Genomic DNA, 14,195 nt, shown 5'->3' with positions numbered 1-14,195 from the left:
ATAAAATCAGACACTAAAGAGATTTTACAAATGACACCACAGAAATAGAAAGGATCTCAAGAGACTGCCATGAACAATTATATGCCAAGAAATTGGACAACCTAGAAGAAATTAATTCCTAAAAACACAGAACCAAATGATGATGAAATAGAAAACATGAACACACCAATCAATGATAAGGAAATTTACTCAGTAATCAAAAACTTCTCAACAAACAGAAGCCCAGGATCAGACGCCTTCACCGATAAACTCTACCTAACATTCAAAACAGAATTAATACCAATCCTCAAACTCTTTCAATAGAGAAGATGAACGAACTCTTCCAAACTCATTTAAGAGTCCAGTATTACTCTGAAACCAAAACCAGACAAGGATCCTACAAGAAACAAAACAAAACAAAACAAAACAACCCCCCCCCCCCAAAAAAACCCAAAAACCTGAAGGCCAATATCCCTGATAAACATAGATGCAAAAATCCTCAATAAATATTAGCAAACTGAATTCAACAATACATTAAAAGGATCATACACCATGATCAAGGGGGATTTATTCGAGGGATGTAAGCATGGCCCAAGAACCTCAAATCTGCCAATGTAATACACCATAATAACCAAGTGAACGATAAAAATCTTATGATCATTTCAATACATGCATAAAAAGTATATGACAAAATTCAACATCCATTTATGATAACTTTCAACAAAGCAGATTTAGAGGAAACATACCTCAACATAATAAAGGCCATATAGCACAAGCCCATAGTTAAAATCACACTCAACAATGATAAACAGAAAGCCTGGGTGACTCAGTACGTTGAGCATTCGACTTCAGCTCAGGTCATGATCTCAGGGTTCACGAGTTCCAGTCCCGTGTCTGGAGCCTGCTTAGGATTCTGTATCTCTATCTCTCTCTGCCCCTCCCCGACTTGTGCTCTGTCTCTATTTCAATAAATGAATAAACATTAAAAAAGAAGTAAAAAAAAAAAAAAAAAAAAAAAGAATTTTTTTTTTAAAAAGAAAGTCTTTTCCTCTAAGATCATGAACAAGACACGACTCTTGTCCTATTATATGTGACAAAATACTACAAGTCCTTCCAGAGCAATTAGGCAAGATACAGAAACAAAAAGCATCCAAATTGAGAAGGAAAAAGTAAAACTATCACTATTTGTAGACAACATGTTATATACAGAAAACACTAAAGACTCCATCAAAAACTGTCAGAATAAATTAACAAACTGAGTAAAGTCACAGGATACAAAATCAATACACAAAAATGTACTGAGTTTCTATACACTAATAACTATTAGAGAAATAAAGAAAACAATCATATTTGCAATTGCATCAAAAGGAACAAAATACCTAGGAACAAATTTAACTAAGAGGGTAAAAGACCTATATGTTGAAAACTACAAGACATTATTCAGTTTATTCAGTGAGATAAATTGAAAAAAGGCACAAATAAAGGGAAAGACATTCCATGCTCATGGAGTAGAAGAAGCAATATTATTAATATGTCCTTCCTTACTACCCAAAGCAATTTACAGATTCAATGCAATCCTTATCAAAATTCCAATGGCATTTTTCAAAGACACACAACAATCCTAAAATTTGTATGGAACCCCCAAACCCCCAAACAGCCAAAGCAATCTTGAGAGTGAAGACCAAAGCTGGAGGAATCACACTCCCAGATTTTACACAATATTACAAAGCCACGGTAATCACATATATCAACAGAACATAACAGCCGAGAAATGAACTCAGGCATACATATTCAATGAATTTATAGTAAAGAAGCCAAGAATAATGGGGAAAGGGAAGTATCTTCAAAAAATGATGTTGAGAAGACTGCACAAACACATGTAAAAGAATGAAAATGGACCACTAATTTACACACTATACCCACAATAATCAACTCAAAGCAGATGAAAGACTTGAATGTAAGACCCGAAACTGTAAAACTCCTAGAAGAAAACACAGGCTACAGTTAAGTTCCTTGACACTGGTGCTATGATATTTTAAACTGGACACCAGAAGCAAAATCACAAAAAGCAAAAATATATAAGTAGGATTACATCATACTAAAAAGTTTCTGTACAGCAAAGGAAAGTGTCAACAAAATAAACAGGCAACCTACTGAGTGGGAGAAAATATCTGCAAATCATCTATCTGATAAGAAATTAATATCCAAATTATATAAAGAATTCATACAACGAACAGCAAAATAACAACCCAATTTAAAAATTGGCAGAAGATCTGAAAAGACATTTTTCTTTTTTTTAAATGTTTTTAATGTTTATTTATTTTGTGCAAGCAGGGGAAGGGCAGAAAGAGAGGGAGAAAGATTCACAAGCAAGCTCCACACTGTCAGCGCAGAGCCCAACCTGCGGCTCCATCTTACAAACTGTGAGATCATGACCTGAGCTGAAATCAAGAGTCAGACGCCTAACCGACTGACTCACTCAGGCGTCCCATGAACAGACATTTTTCTAAATTAGACATACAAATAAATGGCCGACACACAAAAAGAAGCTCAACATCACTAATCATCAGGGAAATGCAAATTAAAACCACAACGAGATATGACCTCATGCCTGTTAGAACGGCCACTATCAGAAAGACAAGAAATAACAAGTATTGGTGACGACGGAGAAAAGGGAACTCTCTTGCACTATTGGGGGGAATGTAAATTGGTGCAGCCACTATGGAAAACAGTATGGAAGTTCTTCAGAAAGTTACAAATATTAACTACCATAGGATACAGCAATTCCACTTCTGGGTATTTATCCCCCCCAATGAAAACACTATCTTGAAAAGATATATGCACTCCATGTTCACTGCAACATTACTTACAATAGCCAAGCTATCAGAGCAACCTAGGTGTCCATCAATGGATGAATGGATAAAGGCATCATGGTCAATATATTACAACGGAATATTATTCAGCCATAAAAAGAATGAAATCTTGCCAATTACAGCAGGGATAGACCTCAAGGGCATTACCATTTTATTTATTTTGAGAGCTAGAGAGAGCGAGGGAGGGTCAGAGGAGGGGGGGTAGAGACTCTGTGCTGTCAGTGCACAGCCTGACACGCGGCTCAGTCCCACGAACCATGAGATCATGACCTGAGCCGAAATCAAGTCAGATGCTCAACTGACTGAGCCACCCAGGTGCCCCATCATGGGCATCATCATTAAGTGAAGTGAGACAGAGAAAGGCAAACACCGTATGATATCGGATACAGGTGGAATCTAAAACCAAAAAAGGAAAAAACCCAAGCGCCTAGTTTCAGAGAACAGATTGGTAGTTGAGGGGGTGGGATATGGTAGAGAGGGAGTCAATGGAAAACAGACACTGAAAGTTTGAATCAAACAAAAGATTGACTTCTACATGTTTATATATATGCTAAATACATACATAAGAGTTACATTTTAAAGTCAGAGGACAAGTGAACTGGACTGTTGAGCACAATGCATACACCCAAAAAAGTAAAGAGGTTTGAAGGGATAATATATAAATATATACATAAAAAACAGAAACAAAAAGCAACGTACTGAATAGGGGAAACTATTTGCAAATCATAAAAAAGAATTCATACAACAGCAAACACACAACCTGATTAAAAAATGGGCAAAATATCTGAACATTTTTCTAAAGAACCCCTACAGATGATCAACAAACACATGAACAGATGCTCAATACCACTAATCATCAGGCTAATGCAAATCAAAACCACCATGAAATATCACCTTACACACGTGATAATGGCAATTCTCAAGGAGACAAGAAATAAGTGTTGGCGAGAAAGTAGAGAAAACGGGACCCTTGTGCACTGTTGGCAGGAATGCAAACTGCTGCAGCCACTATGGAAAACAGCATGGAAGTTCTGCAAAAGATTAAAAATAGAACTACCAAATGATCCAGAAATTCCGCTTGTAGTATCTGTCTGAAGGAAAGAAAAACACTAATTAACCTGAAACTAATGTTACGTGGCAATTATACCTCAATAGATACTAATTTAAAAAAAATAGCTTTAAGTTATTTAAACATTTGTTAGTTACTTTAATTATTTTAGATTCTTAAAAATCCCTTGTGAAATGTTCAAATCTGTTAGATCTGGTATCCCTCACATCCATTTCGTGCTCCTTCACTTCGCAATTTAGAAAATTAATTAGAAGGGCTCCACATTCGGAACTAACTCAGTAGTCCTCGTCCTTCCTGATCAAATCATCCAGTTTAAATTCGTTACCCTGTGGGAGCCCGCTTGAACTTTAAGGCAGATTTCAAATAAGCGAAGCAGCCCAGGAATGAGACACTTACGGAACGCGCTCCTCTGATATTCGGCAAAAACAAAACGAAACAACACAACAACTCGGGAGGCATAAAGACATTCACCTGGCTAACAATAAGGTGCTGGGCTGAAGACCTCCCCCAGGACCGTTCAGCTGGCGCCCTGTGGACCACAAACCTCCCGCCGCAGGGCGCAACCTCCTCCCGCCGACTCCCGCACTTTTCCTTCGCGGGTACCGGTCGCCTGGCCATCCCGGCAGCGAAGTCAGTAACGGGCCCACCCCGGGCCCCTGCCCTCCGCGCCGCCCTCGAAGACCCAGCCGACCGCAACCCCACCTCTGGGGGACGGCAAGGAGCGCGGGTGCGGCTCACCCAGTACCTGTGGGGAAGGCGCTTCCCGCCGCGGAGCGGACAGAAGCGGAGCAGCCAGCAGCCCAGCAGGAAGCACCTACTACCCGACCACCTCTTCGGCCGTCGCAGAAGCCGCAGAGCTGCGCCGACGACCCGGAAGTGCTCGCCGAACCTGGAAGTGACAGCACGCGGGTGGGCCGGGAGGCCCCGCCCAGCCCCTCCTCCCACACGCCACTCAAGCCTTGCCACGGGAGGGTGTGGTGTGGAGGGAGGAAGGGCGTGGGGCCGGCAGCTTTCAAGCCCTAGACCGGTGGACGAGCTTCCTTTTTGAGTAATTCACCAGGTTTACCAAATCGTTCATAATAAGCTTATCCACTGTTAGATACACAATTAGGGATGTTAGGGCAGTCACATTTTATGCCTGAAGTGTGTTCAGGGTAATACTGTTGAAGATCCTGTAATACTAAATTGAAGACCAATTCTGAAAAGATTAGAGCAGGTATCACTTTATGATTCAAAATACGGCTGCAATTCAGTTAGCCCAACAAGCTCTTGTTGAGTTCTGAAGAATTTTAATGTGGGAGAACTTGTATTTAAAATTTGTACCTAATGCAAGACAAATACTGCAATATATATTGAGTTTACATAAACCCAAAGGGCATATCCTAAGTGGACTAAAGGCAGCATGGTGTGTACAGCTGTTTGCCATTAAGTAGGTGAACAGTGATTAAGGAGTAAATACATAAACAAGTGCTATCAAATGGAATCTCTGAGCAGTTTTGTTAGCTAAACATTCTCATTTAAGCCACGTTTTCAGCCACTTATTGAACTGATTTTATTGTTGGATTCCCCACTACCAAAATGATTCTAAACTATGAGATACAAAGTTTGATAGTTTCAACAATGTTTAAAATGAAAGCAGGATGAACACTTCACCCCTTTGAAGAATAGCAAGTAGTGCCCAGACTACATAAAGAGAAACAAAAGTTCTGTAACTACTGAAAGGCTTACAAGATAAAAACTCAGTGTAACAATTTAGTAATGTAACGTAAGACAAAATATGTGATAAAAATGAGTCAAAAACAAACTTTACAATTAATTTATTTAAATCCATTAACGTTGCAAAAGTATCATGTGCAACAAATCAGGACACAAGTTATTGTATTCCTAATAAGTCAGAGAAAAATAAAATATTACATCACCTTAGTAAATCAAGACCAAGTCTTTCCTTTCTTACAGGGATCACATCAACATCTTCCACACACAGTCATCAGAACTAAATTTCTCACACTGTAAGATGACAGCACCAGCCTAGGCAACATATTTTGAATAGTGAAACGATCACAGCACATTGTGTCTACATGGCAACAACGTGAACTTACATTAAGAAAAATATTTGAATTTTTGGAATTCGTATCAAAGTGTGTAGGTGACTAACTCTAAATTGTGTTCCACGTGAACAGTGTCCAATCGGCTGTGCAAGACAGTAGCCCTGAACACCTCCAATATTTACTAGTTAGGTTTATGTAAATGAACAGTTTAAGGGGCATAACTTAAAAAGTCTGTATACAAAAAGTGCAGTGGAGCAGCAGAGTAGTATTATTTTCCAAGTTCCTCCTTAGCCATACTGATTGTGAAAACACACAGATTTCAAAATGTAAATGTTTTAACCTCTTATATAAGGTCACATAAGACTCAGACAGCTATCCGAGGCAAACAGTTTAATATTGTTCTTTATCAATCTGAAAGCATTAAACCTTTGATTTTCATTACGTGTTTAAGTGCTTTATGTGAACTTTTCATAGAGTTTTTAAAGTAAATCTCAAAACATAAGAAATTAAGTAGATCTAGCACACATAGTTGAAACAAAATAACAGTTCTGTTCAAATTTTAGAGTCACTCCTGGTGTTTATTAACACATTATCTTATTTTCAAGTACTATTTAGAACTTTGAAGGAAAGTTACGTTACAGGGACTCACCTCAGATCTAACTCTAATTCATTCAGAATCTTGGGTGGTGGAAGAGGGAGTGAAAGGCTCCCCAGGTAATTCTTCAGTACTATTAGAACACTGCATAGATGGTCTCCACTGCCCTTACCAGCTGACCTTCTCATGTGAATGTAAATTCGTAATGCTTTCTCCCAGCAACTCAACTCCTCCAATTCCTGGTCCCTGCGACAAGATAAACTCTAACGGAACAGGTGGTCTAATTAATAAGCACATTAACTCCTCTATTCCTTTCTTTTGAGGTTTGTGATCCGGTTCTCAAATATCTAAATAGGATGGGAAAAAAATAAGCATGAAAACAAGATGGGACGGATTAGCAAATCTATTTTCAGCCTATCTTCTCCCTTCTGATTGAGCAACGTTACTAATTTTCCATATATAACATGGGGAAAAGGAGGACAAAGCAACTGTCACCTTCTATATACCTTTACCAATCTCATCAGGAAACTGGCCCGTTCTATCCGATAATATCCTAATGCTAATTTACCTGTCAACTGAAGAAATCTAAAAAAGCCACTTCCGCACTAAATCAAACATTTCGAGATTCCCTGAGCACTCACATAAAAACCGCCAAATAGTGGTGCTATATAGTCCTCTACAAGAAGTCTCTATCAAAAAGCAGATCCCTTACCTTTTTAAATTCTGAAATTGCAGTCGAACAAATTCTAGCTACTGACATACACTCGTCAATCAGCAAATTTCAGTACTCACTGCAAGTTACTAAGTAGCGATGTCCACTTTCAAAGACTACATTAACGTTTACCAATCTTAGAAAACATAAAAAATAACCTAGTCCTAAACTTTAATCTGAGCACTGTTACTGCTGACCCTCTCTGTTCCAACTTGTTTCTGTATGAAGAGACAAAGCAGAGGAAAATATAAATTCTCATTATAGGTGTTACCCGTCTTTGCCTCCTTCACTTCCAATCTTCTTACTCACATGTTCCGTGTGAAGCCTGCAGGTTTTCCTGTTGGATGCAAGAAAGCCTACTGCATGGTGCCAAGAGCTGCCACACACACTATTTCCCTTTACAGACACATTCAGTGACATCTGAGAGAACCCCTTTATAGTTTTTTCTTCCTTCCTTGTTTTGTTATTTTCCTTTCAAACTACCCTGCTAGGGCTTACCTAGAATCATATTCCACCACCAAGCTCCGCCCAAGGTAAAGGCTATTAAGCTTAAACTGTGAGGTCAATATACCATCTTTCCTTGGTGCTACCTAGGAATATGATCCAGCAGAACACAACCAAATTACTTTATACAAGAAACTTTTGACTAAGAGGCATTCAGAGCCCAAGTACAACAAAATATACTGACAAAAATCAAATTAAACCAGTTAAGTTAGATCCATGACCTTAGGAGAAACATGAAATACTACAATTATATGTACTTTCACTTCAATCAGTAATGGAAAATTAAAATTGAATGATATGGGGGGAAATGTCACACAAAGACAAACAATTAACAACAAAGTTAGTAAATGCTTCTCCTCCAACCTACCAGTTATGATCTTAAGCCTTAGGGTTATGAGACATTTATTATGGGGCACATCTCTATACCAGATTCCATTAAGGTGCAGGTTAGAGCAGGTGTGTTTTACTCTAGCGATTCACGGCACATCCCTTTCATTATATCCCAAGTGTTAACACTGTTCCCTCTGAATTTTAATGTTCTAATGGATGACGGGCTAGTTGTACTTCAAAAAATATTTAAGAAAATGCACCACTTTTGCAACAAGCTGTATCTGTAGTTAGGAACAATGCTTGCAAAAGCAAAAGTGAACAAACACAATAAACTGTTGAAACTGAAAAACTGTTAATGTGGAGGAAAACCACCTATTTAAAAAGCTCAGCAAACTGTGAGCAGGATAAAGACTTTTATAGAGGAAAGACTACTTAAGAGCTCTACAAATACATACCCTAATCACAATTAAATTCCACAATCGTTTATCCATAATTCTCATATGGTTAAATTCAGAAGGAATGGCTAAGTTGTTATTGTTAGTTTGCTTTTTCAACACAAGCCGTTTCTAAGGTTTGAGCAAGCAGTAATGGTTTTGGCTTTACTTGCCAGAGTGACGTTAGTTTAGGATCTGCCTACAGCTGCTGGATCCAAGTTAAGTCAGAAGGCTGCTGAGGAACATCTCATCCTGGGAATCCTCCAGGATTAGACTTAGGTTTAGCATGTCAAGTTTATAACTGAGAAGGACAAAAAGTAAAGGAAAATTCTCTTTGTAATACAAACTTTATATTAAAAATGGCAATGGTGAAAGCCACATGTATGTTCAGTCTGACAGAATAAAGCCTAAAAGCTTAGCCCTCCTTTGCTCCAATTTTGCTACTCTAGGACACTCTTTAATAAATTGCCTCACAGGAAGGCCCAGAGTGTGGCAGTACCCTCAAATTTGGAGGATACCAAGTTTTCCAAATAAGTCACACAAGTGTATGACACTATATTAGACCAACCTACTGTTTTAGGATGATTCTGCGGGCAATTAAGTTCTGTGCGAGCACCTAAGGACAATGTATTTTAATATAGTGTCAAGGTACTTACCAAATTAAACAAAAAGTTAATATAAATGTGTCATCCAAAACAGCATAATGCAGTGATGCTCTAAGACTTACAAAATAACTTAGTTTTACAGTACTGTCAACATGATTCAAAAGAAAATGTGAATACACACAATATCTGACTAGGTCAAACACTTACTATCAAGTTTAAATAACTGATAAAGTATTTTGGTAAAGTGCCCACATTGAGAGCAGTTAAAAAAGCAGCCCCTATTTTCTACAGAAAAATAGTGACAGTGAAGAACTCATCACATTCTCTGAATACTACACTGCACTCACAAATTCTGGAGAGTGATACCCTGGACACACAGCTTATTTCACATTAGTGAACAAATCTAAAATTTTTATAATAAAGTTCTGACTTTGGGCCAGAAGATAAAATGTCCCATATATACATATATTACAAATCCCAATTCTTAGCCTCTGAAGTTTAGTTCTAAAAATGGCTTTTTGACTTGTCTTTAAAGTTTAAAAAGGAAACAGTGTGCAATACATTTGTATTTGCGCTTCTGAATTAAACGGTATTTATTAAATGAGAAAAAAGCCTAGGATAGTATACATCTACTTAGATTATGAACATGACCTTTGGGTGTTCATGAGAACCAGTTTAACTGTCCCTCATCTTATGAGCAACTTTACTCTGTAAGTTACCCAGGAAATGTATCTAACCATCTACAAAAACAGAAATTCGAACATGCACTTTACAAATCATGATCTCATTTACCTGCACATTCTTCCACAAGACAGGTATACATTAAAAAATATTGCTCAGAAACATAAAAATATATATTATCTCTTTCCTTTACCATTAGGCATATAAATATTTTACTGAAGAAGATGTATCATTCAACAAACAAACGCAAAAACTGCTTTATATAAAGTGTGGTTCTCTGCTATTTAGCAATATAAAATATAAAATGAGTACAATATAATTAGCTAATAAAGAGCTAAATTCAAGAGATTTGCAAACCAATACAGCAGTGAACAGTCCCTTATACAAAAGTCCATTAAGGAAGAATCAAGTCAATTTTGTAACAGGTTACATAAAAATCAGGGCCAATAAATGCATTATAAATGCAAAAAAGAGCACTGCTTCATCAGCACATTCTTCAGTCTTGTCTGGACTAGATGCCAAACTTACTGTTCACTTTTCGGTTCATCCTGTTTTCCATTAAGCTCTTGATCAACTCTGGTTAATGAAAAACAATATAGATAATAAGACACTAGCAAGTGAACAGTTTTCTTTTAAAAATTGTGACTACTTTTAGCACAGAATATTATTCTGTTAAAAACAAAGCTTTGCAAAGAAGCAGACATAGTAAAAAGGTTACCAGACATTTCCCCAACCATGAAAGGTAATTTTTAAAGACAAGAGGACACTGGCAAGAAATGTGACTGTTGTTTCCTCAAAGACTATAATATACTTTACGTACAAATGCCCATAAACTTTACTAAAAGTTCAAACTATAACAAGTATATTAAAATCTTGGAGCCATAGCATGGCTGGGGCAGGGATGTAAGTGATGAGAAAGTGGCAGGAAAAACTCCCTCAAAAATGATTTTGTTAACAGAAATATTAAAATGATACCAATCCCACCAATTGATCAATGTTTTTAAATTCAGTGATAAAAATGCACATTTATAGAAATCAGAATTATCGTCTAAAATTTACTAGTACACTTAGAATATAAATGCCTTTCACTTACTCTGATAGTAAGAAGCCATCGAATTTAATAATCAGAAATATCCAGAGGTGGTTAAAAATCTGCCTCAATTAGCAGTGTGTCGCACAGAGATCATATCAAAATTTAGGCAAGTGAAGATTAGAATTATGTAATTACCACACAATTATAAACAACCCTTTAAAGAAGATAATGTACCATAGTCTATTATATTTGTACTAGTTGGAATTACTGATGGAGGGGAGTTTAAAACAATTTGATATACAAAGATACTTTTCATTACTATGTTTACATTACTATGATCATCACCACTCATTACTAGGATTACCTGAACATTAGTAAATGAGCCCGAAAAGTCTTGGTCTGTGGTAAAGCCAGATTAACAACATTTAAAAACATTTTTTTTTTTTAATATGCTGGTACCAAAAATTTGAAAGGTACATATTCTTGGTAAGGCTTGCAGTATACAACCAATCTTTTCAAAATCTGAAATATCCTTAAGAACGAATTTCACAATTACTTTACTTTTAAACTACATTCAAACATGTTAACAACTGTTATCTCTCCCTGGCCATACTTGGCACTGAGGAACTGTTTGGAAGAAACATCTACAACATTTAAAATTCTTATACTTCCACACTCAGTTTTGAAACCCCATTATTACCAGTACTCATCATAGGGATTTCACCTTAAGTAAGCTCCTCCTCCTACAGCCTCTGTGAAATGTCTTAAAATATGCTCCTTTATCTTTAAAACTTTAATGTTACCATTTTCAAGCTGACAAGAATTTATTATTTTTTAAGAGTAAAAAAACTGTGTACAAAAAAATAAGGAAGTGCCTGAAAGATACATGTAATGATTCTATCAAGGTTAAACAGAAGTTTTTTTTTTTTTTAATTTTTTTTTTCAACGTTTTTTATTTTTATTTTTGGGACAGAGAGAGACAGAGCGTGAACGGGGGAGGGGCAGAGAGAGAGGGAGACACAGAATCGCAAACAGGCTCCAGGCTCTGAGCCATCAGCCCAGAGCCTGACGCGGGGCTCGAACTCACGGACCGTGAGATCGTGACCTGGCTGAAGTCGGACGCTTAACCGACTGTGCCACCCAGGCGCCCCTAAACAGAAGTTTTTAAAAGAGAAAACAAACAAACAAACAAAAAAAAACAAGATAAAATAGTACTGGTAGGTTATCAAAAAATATATTTAAATAAAAAGTATAGTTCTACTATTTTTCTGATGCCTAAATTCTAGGTAACTGAATACTAAGAACTTTGTAAAAAGGCCCAGCAGATTTTATCAACAAAGGTAATTCATTTTGAAATCCATGAAGCAACTGGCTTCAGTATACAATTACAGATTATATTTTTAATTTCAGTTATCTGTCTGGCAAATGTACACTAGTGCCTAGAAAAAAAAATTAGCAAGATCTAAAATTACTGTTCAGACCTCTATGTTCAAATGTTTGTTAAACTGTTAAGTGTCATATAAAAATGTAAAGCTATGATTCCGTCACAAGGTCAACGGAATTCTTGCTCATCAACAGAGTCAAAATGTCCTCAAAGTTAAGAATGTTTCAGTTCCTTATAACTGGTTCCTTAGAATGGTCAAAGTGGTAATTACATACAAATTTCTCACCCTAACTCTTAAGACACTTAGTATTAAGACAGTTTTGCTAATATGTCATTATTTTTTAAAAATCCATTAACAAGTTACCTCCAAATTCTACACTGTTCTAAATTAGTATATAAAATGGTAATTATTTTATACCCTTGCCTTTCATGTTCTATGCCAAGATATTAAGAGCTAATAGTTTGTTATGCTCAAAGCAGAAGTATTCAAAATTAAAGATGGAAAGCAGAGTATTTAACTATTAAATGGTATACTGAATTTTAGGTATTTTATTGTATGTAGGATTTGACTGGTTAGCAGGCCATTTATAAGCATACAGGGAAATCAATGTTGGTTAGCCAAAGAATATGTACATTGCAAATATAATCATAAACCCCAGGGAAATAAATTGATTCCTTAAATAAATACATATATTTATCAAAACCACTAGACATGTAAAGAATATGGTGAAACAGATAAAGTCTTAGAGGTAATTGGTTTTTCAAATAGTATTCTTAGCAATTTCTCTGGTTTTGTCATCAGTATACGTATACCAAAAAGGAGTGAAGAGGGGCTGTGGCCTTTAATTCCTAATTGGCATTATACATGGTGTTAAAACAGGGTGAATCCAAGCCATATTCAGCATCAGGAATTTTAGATTCACTCTGTATTTGGATTCTGGGGTATGTTTATATTTACAGATGCTATTATCTTTGTCTACAAGCTAACCAACCAATGAGGAAGAGTTAGTCTGTGCAATGCAAATGGACTAGTCTAGATGCAACCCAGTCAAGGTGTGCATATACCTTTTTTGTTTCTTTTTTAACTTTTCTTCTTCATACCTTGGTAGGGAAGAGTTATTTCAGTAAATATACATGTTATGAAGATGAACAAAAACTCGAAAAAAAGGCACTGACAATAAACTCATATAAGACTGCAGGCAAAACCAAAAATACTTAATACACTGTGGAGAAAGTCAAAACTGACCTAAGAAATCTGGCTTTGACACATTAAATGGACTAAACCTCAGATTAGCAAAACAAAAAACTTTTTTCTACGTGACAGCAGTGTGATACCCAAGTATTTATGTTAATAGCCTTCTACCAAATCCTTATAAAAGTTATAAAGAAGTGAATGTGGTAAACAGAATATATTCCAGCCACTGGAATGTACCAAGGTTAGGCTGATAAAAACAATACCGTATTTCTCCAGTAACAGGATTATTCAATGCCATGATGAATTTACTCAAATTTGGAGAGCAGCATGTCCCAAGTCTACAGAACATTCTTTAGTACTGACCAATGAAGAAATCAACTCTTAAGATTGCGAAGTCTTTAGAAATGAAAATTAATCACAACCAGAAAAATACTTCCTACTTCTTCAACTGATAGCCTGAAGAAAATGGTGACTTATGGAGAAGGTGTTGGAAAATGGCTTCTTTCCCTTTTCCTTCTTTACAAAAACAAGAGCAGTTACAAAATATTTATAATACAGGAAAAAGAGTGTGTATTGAAAAATATTTACCTCTTGCATATCAAAATATAAAAATCCAATATAATTAAAGAAATAAAACAAAACATACTGTTTTATGCATTCTGGTATGCCAACATATTCCATGGGGACAAGTTCCGCTAGTTCTGCCAAATTAAAGACGTATCTAATTTTTTGGCTGAATTTTGAGCTACGGAA

General features: G+C 36.4%; 2 protein-coding genes across 7 annotated transcripts in view; both read right to left on the bottom strand.

The window, feature by feature from the left end:
- Nucleotides 1–6,707, bottom strand: part of GTF2A2 (general transcription factor IIA subunit 2) — a 24,374-nt gene extending 17,667 nt beyond the window's left edge. Inside the window, exon 1 of one of the 3 annotated variants that reach the window (XM_030318061.1) lies at nt 6,619–6,707. The gene's annotated coding sequence lies outside the window, so the exon portion shown is untranslated. Of the gene's footprint in view, nt 1–3,765; nt 3,808–4,666; nt 4,811–6,618 lie in introns of those variants that run through there. The other 2 variants (XM_030318059.2, XM_030318060.1) reach the window with 2 other exon arrangements.
- BNIP2 (BCL2 interacting protein 2) overlaps nt 5,722–14,195 on the bottom strand; it is a 26,507-nt gene continuing 18,033 nt past the window's right edge. For 2 of the 4 annotated variants that reach the window (XM_030318056.1, XM_030318054.1), the window contains 3 exons: nt 14,089–14,187; nt 13,313–13,348; nt 5,722–10,406 (listed from right to left, as the gene is read on the bottom strand). In XM_030318056.1, coding sequence (XP_030173916.1) covers nt 10,355–10,406; nt 13,313–13,348; nt 14,089–14,187 — 187 coding nt within the window. In that variant the 3' untranslated portion in view covers nt 5,722–10,354. The remainder of the gene's footprint in view (nt 10,407–13,312; nt 13,349–14,088; nt 14,188–14,195) is intronic. The other 2 variants (XM_030318055.2, XM_030318058.1) reach the window with 2 other exon arrangements.

Source organism: Lynx canadensis, chromosome B3, assembly GCF_007474595.2.
Source record: "Lynx canadensis isolate LIC74 chromosome B3, mLynCan4.pri.v2, whole genome shotgun sequence".
In the NCBI taxonomy this organism is placed as follows: domain Eukaryota; kingdom Metazoa; phylum Chordata; class Mammalia; order Carnivora; family Felidae; genus Lynx; species Lynx canadensis.
The sequence above is the reverse complement of the archived record's forward strand: the minus strand, read 5'-3'. Positions and strand labels throughout refer to the sequence as shown.